The sequence below is a fragment of the Haematobia irritans genome, chromosome 1 (assembly GCF_050003625.1).
Source record: "Haematobia irritans isolate KBUSLIRL chromosome 1, ASM5000362v1, whole genome shotgun sequence".
Classification (NCBI taxonomy): domain Eukaryota; kingdom Metazoa; phylum Arthropoda; class Insecta; order Diptera; family Muscidae; genus Haematobia; species Haematobia irritans.
Genome location: NC_134397.1, coordinates 53,822,097 through 53,838,345, shown reverse-complemented (window position 1 = coordinate 53,838,345; position 16,249 = coordinate 53,822,097). Strand labels below are relative to the sequence as shown.

General features: G+C 28.3%; 1 protein-coding gene across 1 annotated transcript in view; it reads left to right on the top strand.

The window, feature by feature from the left end:
- Positions 1-11,530, top strand: part of cic (Putative transcription factor capicua) — a 134,368-nt gene extending 122,838 nt beyond the window's left edge. Inside the window, exons 15-22 of the mRNA XM_075290350.1 lie at positions 6,172-6,319; positions 6,397-6,621; positions 6,701-7,079; positions 7,139-7,314; positions 7,508-7,603; positions 7,672-7,856; positions 7,939-8,146; positions 10,222-11,530. Coding sequence (XP_075146465.1) covers positions 6,172-6,319; positions 6,397-6,621; positions 6,701-7,079; positions 7,139-7,314; positions 7,508-7,603; positions 7,672-7,856; positions 7,939-8,146; positions 10,222-10,298 — 1,494 coding nt within the window. The 3' untranslated portion in view covers positions 10,299-11,530. The remainder of the gene's footprint in view (positions 1-6,171; positions 6,320-6,396; positions 6,622-6,700; positions 7,080-7,138; positions 7,315-7,507; positions 7,604-7,671; positions 7,857-7,938; positions 8,147-10,221) is intronic.
- Positions 11,531-16,249: the final 4,719 nt, after the last annotated feature.

The following is a 16,249-nucleotide window of genomic DNA, read 5'->3' as shown; positions in this document are numbered from 1 at the left end:
CTTGGACCACGAAAATCAAGAATAGTTTGAAGTTGTGAATGAGAGATGTAAATCTAGTAGAGTTTTGAATAAATACAATATAAAACATTTTTTGCATACCTTTTATCGGGGAGCTTAACTAAATTAAATTAAAAAATATTCACAATTTCTTTAATTCCAAATTAGGTTTTCTACACTAGGTTTACGACTTTTGAGACATACGTATTATACCGTCGTAAACGTATGTCGCAAAAGTCACAGTTTGCGACAGGCCAACCCTAGTTATTTCTACCCCATGTGCAAAATTGCACGTTCATCGGAGTAAAACTCTGGCTTCTGGGCCCCATATAAGTACATATCGGGCGAAAGATATATATATGGAAGCTATATCTAAATCTGAACCGATTTCAACCAGATTTGGAATGCATAGTCAAAATGTTGTTTCTACTCCCTGTGCAAAATTGCACGTTCATCGGAGTAAAACTCTGGCTTCTGGGCCCCATGTGAGTGCATATCGGGCGAAAGATATATGGGATCTACAACTAAATTTGAACCGATTTCAACCCGATTTGGCATGCATAGTCAAAATGTTATTTCTACTCCCTGTGCAAAATTGCATGTTCATCGGAGTAAAACTCTGGCTTCTGGGGTCATATGAGAGTAAATCGGGCGAATTATTTATATGGAAGCTTTATCTAAATCTGAATTGATGTCAATCAAATTTTGCATGCATAGTAAAAATATTAACTCCCCTGTGCAAAATTGCATATACATCGGACTAAAACTCTGGCTCCTGAGCCCATATCGGGCGAAAAATGTGAATATTTTGGTAATTTTTGCCCAAATCGGAAAAAAATATTAATGGGAGCTATATCTAAATCTGAACCGATTTCTTCCCAAATCAATAGGGTTATATTCCGTCCTAAAACACATACTTGTGCCAAATTTGAAGTCGATTGGACTAAAATTGCGACCTAGACTTTGATCACAAAAATGTGTTCACAGACAGACGGATCGACTCAGGGGCCTTGAGCATTATTGCCAAAGACACCATATGTCTATCTAGTCTCCTTCTGGGTGTTGCAAACATATGAACTAACTTATAACGCCATGTACCGCAGAGTATAAAAAAAAACAAAAATTCGACATTCCAAAATTGAAAATCTTGATATTTTCCCTAATCAAAAATCGCCAGATAATCGAAGCCGAAGCATTTTACAATTTTTTAGAAGCTAAACGCTTTAACAAAATCAGCTACACAGAAAAAATTAATTTTTGTCTTCAATGAGACGAAATTAATTGATCCAATTAATTTTTAATTGAAATGTCTTCAATCACAGAAATGATAGTATCCAATCACCAAAATCAATTAAAAATTAATTGTTACAATTAAAAAATTAATTTGATACAATTAATTGTTATGATTGATTTTTGTTTCAAATAAAAAATTTTTGAACCAATTAAATTTTTAATTGAAATGTTTTCAATCACAGAAATGATAGTATCAATTAACCCTCTAATGCCCACTACCGCCTTTAGGCGGGCTTCGTTAAGTCTGAAAGCTTTTAGTAAAACACACCTTAAGACAACAAAAATTGGTAAAATAAAAAGAAAACTTAGTAAAAACTATTCAAGAGGCTTTGCAGCTATACTGAATTTTACCGTATTAATTTTTCTTGTTTAGTTTTCTTGCTTTTGTGTCGTTAACATTGAATATTTAATCAGCTGGCAAAAAAATGGGGCATTAGAGGGTTAAAAAATTAATTGAAAGTCAATTAAAAATTCAAAAAAATTAATTGATACTAATAATTTTTATACCCTCCATCATAGGATGGGGGTATATTAACTTTGTCATTCCGTTTGTAACACATCGAAATATTGCTCTAAGACCCCATAAAGTATATATATTCTGGGTCGTGGTGAAATTCTGAGTCGATCTAAGCATGTCCGTCCGTCCGTCTGTTGAAATCACGCTAACTTCCGAACGAAACAAGCTATCGACTTGAAACTTGGCACAAGTAGTTGTTATCGATGTAGGTCGGATGGTATTGAAAATGGGTCATATCGGTCCACTTTTACGTATAGCCCCCATATAAAGGGACCCTCAGATTTGGCTTGTGGAGCCTCTAACAGAAGCATATTTCATCCGATCCGGCTGAAATTTGGTATATGGTGTTGGTATATGGTCTCTAACAACCATGCAAAAATTGGTCCACATCGGTCCATAATTATATATAGCCCCCATATAAACCGATCCCCAGATTTGGCTTGCGGAGCCTAAAGGAGATTCGGCTGAAATTTGGTACATGGTGTTGGTATATGGTCTCTAACAACCGTGCAAAAATTGGTTTATATCGGTCCATAATTATATATAGCCCCCATATAAACCCATCCCCAGATTTGGCTTGCGGAGCCTCAAAGAGAAGAAAATTTCATCCGATCCGGCTGAAATTTGGTACATGATGTTGGTATATGGTCTCTAACAACCATGCAAAAATTGGTCCATATCGGTCCATAATTATATATAGCCCCCATATAAACCGATCCCCAGATTTGGCTTGCGGAGCCTCTAAGAGAAGCATATTTCATCCGATCCGCCTGAAATTTGGTACATGGTGTTGGTATATAGTCTCTAACAACCGTGCAAAAATTGGTCCACATCGGTCCATAATTATATATAGCGCCCATATAAACCGATCGCCAGATTTGGGTTGCGGAGACTCAAAGAGAAGCAAATTGGTATATGGTCTCTAACAAACATGCAAAAATTGGTCCACATCGGTTCATAATTATGTATAGCCCCCATATAAACCGATCCCCAGATTTGGCTTGCGAAGTCTCCAAGAGAAGCAAATTTCATCCAATCCGGTTGTAATTTGGAACATGGTGTTGGTATATGATCTTTACACTGTTAGAAAAATATGTTTTTCATATGTTCCGATATAAACAAAATGTGTTTCGGGCACAATTTTTAAACACAATATATTTAAGTGCAAACATGTAATGTTCCTAAACTAACACAAAATGTTTGGGACACATATGTTAATATGTTAGAATATATTATGTTTGGGGCATGAATGTTTCATAAAAATAATATGTGTGAATGTAAACATATATAAATTTACAAATTTCGAGTAAACATATATATGTTGTGATACTTTATTCAGCGAGCGACAGAGAGAGATGGACTGCTTAGTATAGAGAAAGAAATAGAGATGGAAACCGGGAGGGTTGATTAAAAAGTATCAACATAACACAGCGAGAGAATGAAATGAGAGCAATTTCTGTGAAACCGATTGTATGTTGTTTCGGAAAACTGTTTCATGATAAGGCCAAAAATTTAATATGCTTAAGTCTAAATATTATTTAATTTGAATGTTAGAAGGAGTATTCGGAATAAAGAGAATAGACATTCGGAACCAAGAGAATAGACATTTGAAAAAACCGACATATTTGTATTACAGAAAAAGATGCGAAGAACTAAAAAAATTCGTGGAAGTAAAAATTATGTGAGGGAATGAACACAATCTTCTTTGGGGAATTCTTCCAAGCATATACTATTTTTGGACTCAAAATGCTTCCAAACATATATATGCTCACATAAAACAAACATATTAATGTTTCGGCGGTATCCAATAATATATGTGCTTCCTGCAAAATATGTTTGGAACATATGTTAGAGAAGCGATTTTTTTGAGGGTGTAACAACCGTGCCAGAATTGGTCCATATCGGTCCATAATTATATATAGCCCCCATATAAAACGTTCTTCAGATTTGACCTCCGGAGCCTCTTGGAGGAGCAAAATTCATCCGATCCGGTTCAAATTAGGAACGTGGTGTTAGTATATGGTCGCTAACAACCATACCAAAATTGGTCCAATCACACAAAAATTGGTCCATATCGGTTCATAATCATGGTTGCCACTAGAGCCAAAAATAATCTACCAAAATTTTATTTCTATAGAAAATTTTGTCAAAATTTTATTTCTAGAGAAAATTTTGTTAAAATTTTATTGGGTTCATAATAAAATTTTCATCATTGTCAAAATTTTATTTCTATAGAAAATTTTGTCAAAATTTTATTTCTATAGAAAATTTTGTTCAAATTTTATTCGGTTCATAATCATGGTTGCCACTCGAGCCAAAAATAATCTACCAAGATTTTATTTCTATAGAAAATTTTGTTAAAAGTTCATTTCTATAGAAAATTTTATTTCTGTAGAAATTTTTGTCAAAATTTTCTTTCTATAGAAAATTTTGTCAAAATTTTTATTTCTATAGAAAATTTTGTGAAAATTTTATTTCTATAGAAAATTTTGTTAAAATTTTATTTCTGTTGAAAATTTTGTCAAAATTTTATGTCTACTTTGTCAAACTGAATTATATACGTATTGGATCGATCTGTTTTGATTTAATATATACCACGTATGGACTTACAATTTAGAAGATGGTGTTAGGAGGTTTTAAGATACCTTGCCATCGGCAAGCGTTACCGCAACTTAAGTAATTCGATGGCAGTGTTTAGAAGAAGTTTCTACGCAATCCATGATGGAGGGTACATAAGCTTCGGCCTGGCCGAACTTACGGCCGTATATACTTGTTGTGATTGATTTTTGTTCCAATTAAAAAATTTGTTGAATCAATTAAATTTTTAATTGAATATTTTTTAAAACTCAATTAAGTCTTTAATTGGAAAAATTGAAATGAACGTGAAATTTTTTTCTGTGTACAATTAATTGTTATGATTGATTTTTGTTTCAATTAAAAAATTTTTTGAACCAATTAAATTTTTAATTTAATATGAATTTAAAAAAATTCAATTAATTGGAAAATTTATGGTGATATTTTTTTCTGTGTTTTCTGTAGTTTGAAGACTATTTTAATTTTAAAATCGTAATTTTCAGTTTAATATCAAAAAACGAGGCACTGTGTTCCTAAAATTCCGAAGAATCCTAATTTTGTCGTGAATTATTCGGCTTCGTCTCCAAGCGATTTTTGCTTCGGTCAAAACCATCGTATTCGGTCAACCAATAATAGAAAGACTATTAGTCGAACGTTATTGATATCCCAGCAAAAAAATTTGGAAGTTCTTCCAATGGCACAACTTTAATAGCACTTCCAGGAGATGTACTCCCAATGATGTTCTTTATTTTAACTACCCAGGAAGTTCTTTTAATTCAATTTTTTATAACTTGGTTTTCTCATACTTTTAATGGATAATTTTACCTTTTTTTGTTTCAAATAGGTTAAAAACAGAGTAAGAATTCATAAAATGGTACAAATCATTTAAATTTTGTCGAAAAAAATGTTAAATCCAATCTGAAAAATTTGTGCATTTTTGCAAATATCTGAGGTCAAACGTTTCCGACAAGCGTTAGAATCCATTAAAAAATTATAAAAAAATTATAAAAATTATTTATTTGACAAAATATCACAGAATTTTTTAATATACATCCACAACATTGAATTCGGATCACATCTAAAGAAGTAATGCAAATTCAGTGCAACGGCTGTTGAAATGGAGAACTTCCGTCCTATGACAAGCCCATGTTAAATTCATCGCTTCTGCGTCAATTTTGCACCACTTCCGGATCCAAAAAGAACATTTTCATTACTTTTTTGGCGACGCTTTTTTTACTGGGATACAATGAGCTAAAAAAAGTTTATGTACATCCAATATTCAGGAAAGGCCACTAAGTCATTCCCAATGGAGTAAAAACACATTTGTAAAATATTAAAAAATAGTTTTTAATAAAAATAAAAATTTAATTTATTATAAAAGAACGAAAAATATTATTATATGTAATGAAACAACTGAGAAAACAATGTTGGTTATTAAATAAAATCAATTTTTAAGACTTGTAGTTCCTACACACAAAATTTTTTTCTGATTCAATCACGAAATTGATTGACCCAATTAATTTTGAAATGTCTTCAATCACAGAAATGATAGTATCAATAAGAAAAATTAATTAAAATTCCATTAAAAAATTAAATAATCCAATAAAAAAAATTAATTGATGGTATTCATTTTTGTTTCAATTAAACCAATTGTGGAATCAATTAAATTTTTAATCGCATTTTTTTTTTAAGTCAAGTCTTTAATTGGAAAAATTTTCGTGAATTTTTTTTCTGTGTAATGAAAGTTCTGAATAAAAATCTAATTCCAAATTGTTATTTTTCTAATGTAGTATGCGATTCTGCCGATGCATCATCAGCAACAGCAACAACAGCCAAATACGCTACAAATGCAATATATATTTAAAAAACACAATGGACAGAGCGAATTGGTACCCGCATCGAATCCAAACACTTTAATTCTACACAACTATAACCAAGGTATGAGATATGCAGTAAATTTGCATGCTCCCTACAAATGATCTCGCTAATTTATGGTCATATATCTTTTTGTGTAGATGCTCTGCCAATATCACCATCGCATAGATCATCGTTACCTACCACCCCTAAATCCGCTACAGAATCGAGTTTTCAGCGTAATAATACAGATGGCAGTATTGATGAAGATGAAAGTACACAAAAGCAGCCAACACAGGACAGTAATGAGACACAACAACAATTTATATTGGCACCAACACCAGCCCAGCTTGGTCGTGCTCCGTTGCAACGTCGAAAGAATTTATGTAAGTTTGGTTGATTAATTTTTTTATTACTAAATTTTAATATATATATATATTTTTTAAATACTCTACCATAACACAGCTGTAGGAAGTATGAGTTCCATCAAGCAGGAAGGCGGTGGTTTTAATACACAAACAGTTTTATCAAATTCCACGGGAGGAGGCAATGGGGCTAACAATCTCAATTCCCCCATAATGGAAGGATCATCACCTATAATAGGTCATGTATCTACGGTGACAATCACATCAGCATTACCAACGCCTACCTCATCGTCAACTACTCCTAACAGTGATGAACAATTACCACTAACACCATCGTCAAGTAGTGGTGGTGCTGGTAGTGGTAGCAGTGGTGTTGGATGTGGACCTATTAACAATACCAATAATACTATTCCAAAATCCCCTAAATCTCTTCATGGCCCAAAAAAGAAACAATTACAGCAACAGGATGAAAAATCCAAGTATGTACAAAACTGTGAAAGTTCTACTTTGAAATATAATCGAAATTGAAATTTTCTAGCTCTCTTGCATCAAGTGTTTTGGCTGATTTCGAAAAGAAATACGAGGCACTGCCTCAATTTAAACCAAAGGATTGTCAATCTCCTAGCGCCATAGCAGTGCCATCATCCCCACGCGTTTACGGTACAAATTATCGTAAAAAGAATGCAACAGCCCCACCACCAGTACAAACAATACGTAAGTTTGCCATTGATTGGGAATTTTGAGTAATTTCCTATCGATTAATGAAATGAAATTTCAACAAATACCAAAAATCTTTAAATTTATTGGAAATATGAAACAAAAGCATACCCGCAATTGTTAAATAAAATAGGAATACATTTTCTACCATCTGTATCATAACAATTTTCTTTCCATTTAACATTAACAGAAAGCGAAGACGAGGCTACGGATGACACCGCTTCAATACCACCAACACCTACTCAGCATTTCTTTGGGCCAGATTTCAATATAGATAAATTACGAGGTAAATTTAATTTTTCCAAATTCCATTAAAAAATATATATAATTTATTGGCTTCACTTAATATTTCAGAATTGGAAACCTCAGATCAAACTGGCCGCTCACCCCGTACACCACAGACGCCTCTACAAAGTGCTCGTTCTGATACTAGTGAAAAAGGTCATCGTAAACTTTTGGAAACTCGAAGAAATTTAGTCTTGACACTTTTTGCCGAACATGGGTTTTTTCCATCTGCACAAGCTACTATAGCTTTTCAGGTTAGAAATTTTGCGAAAAATTTATTTTCCAATCTTTCCACAATTTGATAATTTCAATAAAATAAATTTCAATTTCCTACAGACTAAGCATATTGAAGTGTTTCCACGACGTCAAGATCTGCAATTGAAAATACGTGAAGTCCGACAGAAACAAATGAGTCAGTCGGGTTATACACCGCATTCAGCAGGACCCATGACACCATCGGAAAATAGTAACTCATCATTAATGTCAATATTACCCCCGAACTCAAACAATAATAACAATAATACAGGTTCAACAAATACACAAGGTACGATATACTTTGTTTTTATTATTATTATTTGGTAAAATTGAAGAGATAAATCTATATTTTTGTGTTTTCCATTTTGATTATAGATATATAAAATTATATGTAAATGGCAAGATAGGAGTGTTAAAATTTTGTCCAATTTTTATTTTATAAACAATTTTTTAAAAATTTTATTTCTATAGGAAAAATGTTATTCTTATAGCTAATTTTGTCAACAATTTATTTCTATACAAAATTTTGTGTCTATAGAAAATTTTGACAAAATTGTATTTCTATAGAAAATTTTGACAACATTTTATTTCTATAGAAAATTTTGACAAAATTTTATTTCTATAGAAAATTTTGACAAAATTTTATTTCTATAGAAAATTTTGACAAAATTTTATTTCTATAGAAAAAAATTTTCAAAAGTTTATTTCAATAGAAAATTTATTGAGAAGTACCTCTTTGCAAAATCTACCAAAATCAGGAATTCTACCAATCTACAAAACAGTAAAAAAATTACCATTTTACCATAGACTTCTTTCTACAAAATATATAGACTTAAAATTTAAGTCGGCTTATGCCCTGGGGTGGAATACAATGTTAGTAAAAAAAAAGAAGTTAGTAAAGTCTAAAGTCGGGGGGGGGCTACATAAAGGTTTAGATTCCCATATGCAAATATATAAATCTTTTGATTTGATTTGACTTGGAGAAGCATGTTTAAACTTCTACAAAATCTCTTAACTTTATTTTTGTATTTAAATATGGGAAATATAAAGCTAAAGCCATTTTATTGCACAAAAGTGCATTTATGATTTATCCGACAATACACATGTATTAGAGTTATAGGATAATTTGAGGAATTTTTATTTTTGCTCCTTAGCAGTGGTGAGTTCACAAGGATATTGGCTAAATTTCTCCACAATATGCGGTCAATTGTCGGAACTGTGACAATATTTGGCCACATCGAGCGACATTTATACAGCCGGAACCTTATCTAAATCTTCTGTGGAAAGTATGGCAACATCTTCGCTGACGATGTACCATTTTTGCCTAAATTGGAAGAATATATGGCGCTTTATCTATAAATCTGAACTGATTTGGATGAAATTTGACACGGTTATATAGAATGTTAAATCTTTCTTCTGTGTAAAATAAAATCAATTGCAGTAAAATTTCATTGAAATGGGTATAAAATGTGAAATTTTTTCTCAGGGAAAAATTTCAAATAAATCGAAATGAAAATTTGGTCTCCGGTTGTTATATGAATCTAAATCGGGCGAAAGATATATGGGAGGTATATCTAAATCTGAACCGATTTTAACAAAATTTGGCATGGATAGCTGTAATATTAATTGTACTCCATGTGCGTAGCTTCGGAGTAAAACTTTGACCCTATAGTCATATGAGCCTCTAAGAGAAGCAAATTTCATCCGATACGGTTGAAATTTCGAACATGGTGTTAGTATATGGTCTCTGACAACCGTGCCAGAATTGGCCCATATCGGTCCATAATTATATATAGCCTCCATATAAACCGTTCTCCAGATTTGAGGAGCAAAATTCATCCGATCCGGTTCAAATTTGGAACGTATATGGCCGCTAACAACGATTCCAAAATTGGTCCATATCGGTCTATAGTTATATAAAGCCGATCCCCAATTACAGAAAAATTGGCCCATATAGGTTCATAATCATGGTTGCCACTCGAGCCAAAAATAATCTACCAACATTTTATTTCTAAAGAAAATTTTGTCAAAATTTTATTTCTATAAAAAATTTTGTTAAAATTTTATTTCTATAGAAAATTTTGTCAAAACTTTATTTCTATAGAAAATTTTGTCAAAACTTTATTTCTATAGAAAATTTTGTCAAAATTTTATTTCTATAGAAAATTTTGTTAAAATTTTATATCTATCGAAAATTTTGTTAAAATTGAAATTTGCTTACATTACCAAATATTTTTTAATTGATCCGTAAATAATTATTAAAGCTTTCAGTTCCGAAATTTTTTTAGTGTACCTTTGAATACCCTATAAAAACAATATAAACTGAAGAGAAATAATAAAAAAAAAAAATATTATTTATTTTAGGATCAGCATCGCAGCAATCTATTGACCATCATCACCAACAACAGCAGCAACAAACACATCAAAGCCAGCAGAGTTAACTTTAAGTTACTATAGGCATTTGAATTTGTTGAATTTTACCAAACTTTGATTTAACATTAACATACATTACAAATTTGACAAAATATCGCACAGATACACAACTCCATAGAATGAACGAAAAAAAAAAACAAAAACAATCAGAACAACAACATTATGAAATATATTGATAAAAAAAGAAAAAACATGCATGTAATGCATATAAAAATCTGAAAATAAAGGATTAAGAATCTTTCATACACATTAGTTAAACACATACAATACAAACGTGACATGCATATATATATTTCGAAAAAAAAGAGTAAACACATACACACAAATTCATAACTATCAGTAAATATTATAGTAAAGAAACACAAAATAGTTAAAACAAAAATACCACAAAACCTAAGCATTAAGCAAAGTTAAGTAGAAATTATCACAAAAACAAAATTTTAAAGCCAGAAAATATATTGGAAATGAACAAATATTAAGAGTTATACGTACATAAATACAAACTAAACTAATTTCTATAGAAAATTGGCAGACAGTAACAAAAAACAAAACAGAAAATTAAAAAAATAAACAAACATTTTTTGATTGATAAATTTTGATAAGATAAAACAATAAAACCATACGTTTAAAATACGTACATTCATACATAACCATCAAAGAGATGAGAAAATATAACAAACAAACATAATTATATATACCCAATAATTAAAGTCATATTAGATTGTAAAAAAACAAAATAGAAAACAAATGGAAACACACACACAGATAATATTCATATTTGTATTTTGTATGTAACCCTCTTTTTACATTTCATTTTAATCACAACGTTTATCAAGCAAGTAGTTTTTCTCTGAAGCCTTCTTCATTATTATCTACTTTTTAGATATTTCACATACATGCCCCCCCCCCTCTCAATACACACCCAGTTTTCCACAGTCTTAATAGTATCGATGCAATTTTCCCTAATTACAAAAATGGGCTAAATATACGGATATCGTATCGGTATCCACTTAGTTATATTTATTGTTAATTACTTTGTATCATTTTCATTAGATAATGTGGACACATTGAAAACAAAAGAAGCTTAAATCCAAAAGAAAGTGCCTCAAAGTCTCAGGTAAGAGTTTTTCAGTTTTAAACACTGTGCTACAATGAATTTTGAGAAATTGTAATGTCCATTAAGCAAAAAAAATATATTTCTTTGAAATTTGTGTATAGGAAATATTTTTAAAGAATATAAGGATGTAGAAAATAAAATAGCAATATTTCGTATAAGTTTTTCTATAGAAAATATTTTTCAAAAAAATTATATAGAAAATATTACTTAGGAAATTTTCTATAAAAAATTCTTAGAAACTTTTTAGAAAATATTTCTTAGAAAAATTTTTATAAAAATTTTTTCATAGAAACTTTTTGAAAAAATTTTTATAGGAAATATTTCTTATAAAATTTTCTGTAAAAATTTTTTCTACGAAATGTTTTCTTTAGAAAATTTTCTATAAAAATTATTAAATCTTAGAAAATTTTCTATAGAAAATATTTCTTAAAAACTTATCTAAGAAATAATTTCTACAGAAAATTGTCTAAGAATTATTTGCTATAGAAAAATTTCTAGGAAATATTTTCTAAGAAATATTTTCTATAGAAATTTTTCTAAGAAATATTCTTTATGGAAAATTTTCTAAGAAATAATTTCTATAGAAAATTGCCTAAGAATTATTTGCTATAGAAAATTTTCTAGGAAATATTTTCTATAGAAAATTTTCTAAGAAATATTTTCTATAGAAATTTTTCTAAGAAATATTCTTTATGGAAAATTTTTTAAGAAATAAATTCTATAGAAAATTGTCTAAGAATTATTTGCTATAGAAAAATTTGTAGGAAATATTTTCTATAGAAAATTTTCTAAGAAATATTTTCTATAGAAATTTTCTAAGAAATAATTTCTAATAATTTCTAGAAATAATATTTTCTTAAAAAACTTTGCATAGACATTTCATAGAAAATACACTCTATAATATAATAATTTCTGCAGAAAATATTTCTTCGAACAATTTTTATAGAACCTATTTCTTAGACAAACTTCTATATGAAATATTTCTTAGAAAAATTTCTATACAAATATTTCTTAGAAATTTTCTATAGAATATATTTCTTAGAAATTTTCTATAGAAAGTATTTCTTAGAAATTTTCGTAGAAAATTTTCTATACAAAATATTACGTAGAAGAGTTTCTATAAAAAATATTTCTTAGATAAGTCTCTATATAAAATATTTTTTTTTTGAAAGTTTTCTATCGAAAATATTTCTTAGAAAAGTTTCTATAGAATAATATATCTTAGAAAATTTTCTATAGAAATAATTTCTTTGGAATTTTTCTATAAAAAATATTCTTACAAGATATTTCTACAGTAAACATTTCTTAAATTTTTTTATAGAAAATATATCTTAGAAATCTTAGAAAATATTTTTAGAATATTTGCTATAGGAAAATTTCTTATAACATGTTCTATAGAAAGAAATAGAAAATAACCTATTTCTTAGACAAACTTCTATAGGAAATATATCTTAGAAATTTTTCTAAAGAAAATATTTCTTAGAAAATGTTCTAAAGAAATTATTTCTTAGAAATTTTCTAAAGAAAATATTTCTTAGAAATTTTCTAAAGAAAATATTATTTCTTAGATAAGTTTCTATAGAAAATATTTTTTGAAAGTTTCTATCGAAATAGTTCTTAGCAAATGTTCTATTGGAAATATTTATTAGAAATTGTCCTATAGAAAATATTTCTTCGGAATTTTTCTTTAGAAAAAAATTTTTACAAAGATATTTATACAGAAAATATTTCATAAATTTTTTATAGAAAATATATCTTAGAAATCTTAGAATATTTGCTACAGGAAAATTTCTATAACATTTTCTATAGAAAGAAATAGAAAATAACCTATTTCTTAGGAAAACTTCTATAGGAAATATTTCTTAGAAAAAAATTCTATATAAATATTTCTTAGAAATTTTCTAAAGAAAATATTATTTCCAACTTTCTATAGAAAATATTTTTTGAAAGTTTTCTATCGAAAATATTTCTTAGTTAAGTTTCTATAGAAAAAATTTCTATAGCAAATAGTTCTTAGCAAATGTTCTATAGGAAATATTTCTTAGAAACTTACCTATATGAAATATTTCTTCCGAATTTTTCTTTAGAAAAAATTTCTTAAAAAGATATTTCTACAGAAAATATTTCTTAAACATATATCTTAGAAATTTTTCTAAAGAAAATATTCTTAGAATTTTTGCTATAGGAAAACTTCTTTAATAGTTTCTATAGAAAGTATTTCTTAGAAATTTTTCTATAGAAAATAATTCATTAGTTTCTACAGAAAATTTATTAAGAAATATTTTCTATAGACATTTTTCTAAGAAATATTTCCTACAGAAATAGGTTCTATAAAAATTTTTCTAATAAATATTTTCTGCAGAAAATTGTCTATGTGAAATATGTTCTATAGAAAATGTCGTATTATATAGAGTATTTTCTATATTTTCTACAGAAAATTTATTAAGAAATATTTTCTATAGACATTTTTCTAAAAAATATTTCCTATAGAAATTTTCTAAGAAATATTTTCTGCAGAAAATTGTCTATGTGAAATATGTTCTATAGAAAATGTCATATTATAAAGAGTATTTTCTATGAAATGTCTATACAAAGTTTTTTAAGAAAATATTTTCTATAGAAAATTTTCTAAGAAATAATTGTTTAGAAATACTTTCTATAGAAAATATTATAAGAAATTTTCCTATAGGAAATATATTTCTTGGCAAACTTATCTATAGAAAATATTTCTTAAAAAATGTTCTATAGAAAATTTAAATATATTCTGTAAAAATATTTTCTAAAAATTACAATATAGGGAAATACTTTCTATAGAAAATATTATAAGAAATTTTCCTATAGGAAATATATTTCTTGGAACACTTATCTATAGAAAATATTTCTTAAAAAAATGTTCTATAGAAAATATTTCTTAAAAAAAAAAGGTTCTATAGAAAATTTAAATATATTCTGTAAAAATATTTTCTAAAAATTACAATATAGGGTATTCTTAGAATAGTTCCTAAAATTTGTTCATAAAAAATGTTTTTATATATTTACTATAGAAATTTCATAGAAAATTTTCTATAGATTGACTCGAACTCGTACAAAAAAATGCTGTCTTTAATACATAAAAACAATAATTTCTCATAAATAGTAGTCTATTCACATCGTCGTAACACAGTGTTTTACTTTTATAACTCTTCTACCTTCTCTGAGTGTTGGTTTGCTGCGTAGTGGCATTTCCACACTTTAGCACTTATTTTGTGAGACAAGCTCAAAAGAAGCGTTACATATTTCATATATACATGCATAGTTAATTTCATAAACTTCCTGTTGTATTGTTTTTGTTTCGAGACGATCTCAAATTCTCGAGTAGTGGCAGACTGGGTCTCCTATTTATTTTTAATGCTAATATGAAGTTATAATTTAATATTGTTTATGAATTTTTTTAATGAATTTTCTAATTACTTTTTAGATATTAAGTTGATTTTAATTTGTTTTCATTTTATCGAAAGTTTTAACATTTTAACTATTTGTCCTCCTGATGCACGTTTTTAAAAAACGTTTTTAATCTTTTTTTTTTAATTTGTAGCAAAATTACTATTATTGATTTAACATAAACAAGTTTTTAATCTGTTTTCTTTTATATAAATTGTTTTTATTTTTTTACGCGTATATATAGTGAGAGAAACAAAAGTGTACTATTGGCTATATACAATTTATCTTTAGGATCCATTCTTTCCCACCCAAAACCCACTCAAAACCCTGGGCCTTTTATACTTGTAACCGCATTTTTTGTAACAAAATAATATGATTAAAGAATAAACAAACAAACAAGCCGAAAATGAGCATAATGCACACTAAGCGTTTGTTAATGAATAATAATCCCATTATAAAACTGTTGCAGTTTAGTGGAAAAAAATAATCGATTGATGATAACGCTATAATGCTTTAAACTGAAAAATAATGTAATTTTATTATTATTTTTTTAATGTCTTCCACTTGTGCTGCAATATTTAAATAAAAAAATTTAATTTTTTTCTCTTTTGATTACTACTATTATTATTATGATAATTAATTGTAATTAGTTATATTATTACTGCAAGAAATCACACAAGAATTTTTTTAGATCTATTTTATTTAATTATTTATAGTTGATAGTGTTTTAACAGTTTTAAATGGAAAATCGTAGATCATCATTTGTATCTAACAAAAAAGAAAAAAAAAACAAAAACAAAACACACATACAAACACAAAGTATATAAAGAAATAAACAAAAGAGAAGCATGATTTAAAATTGTTATAAATTTTTGTTAAATTTAATTACATCTCTTATCTTTTTTAAGTTTTGCACGTTCTGAAGACTTTAAATATATATATACAATACATTAAATACTATTAGTAATTTTCAACATTGAAAAATCAATAATGTGTTTTTATTTATTGCTCTTGATTTTATTGGTCATTCTTTGAAATCTATAACCAAATATTGTACACCATTATTTAGGATCTCTTTGAAATAACCCCAAATTCATGTTGACTTCAAGGCTACCGATCATCGTGAGAGCCATTTTTTCGTCGCTTCGTATATGGTCCTCATTTCTCTGAGTACCGTCACTATTCTCCACTAGAGGCGCTGCTGCATATTGTGAAACGTTTATTAATGCAAAAAAAAAGCATTGTGGCATCTTCCTTATTTTTTGTCTAAATATTCGGCATAGCTAATACGAAGTCTTGTCAATTCAAACGACCCTATTTTTTTATATGAAAATATTTTTTATTGATTTACATAACAAAAATATTTGGAAGTAATCGAAATTACGGAATCCAGTCACTGTTCTCAACATGGCCACCATTTGC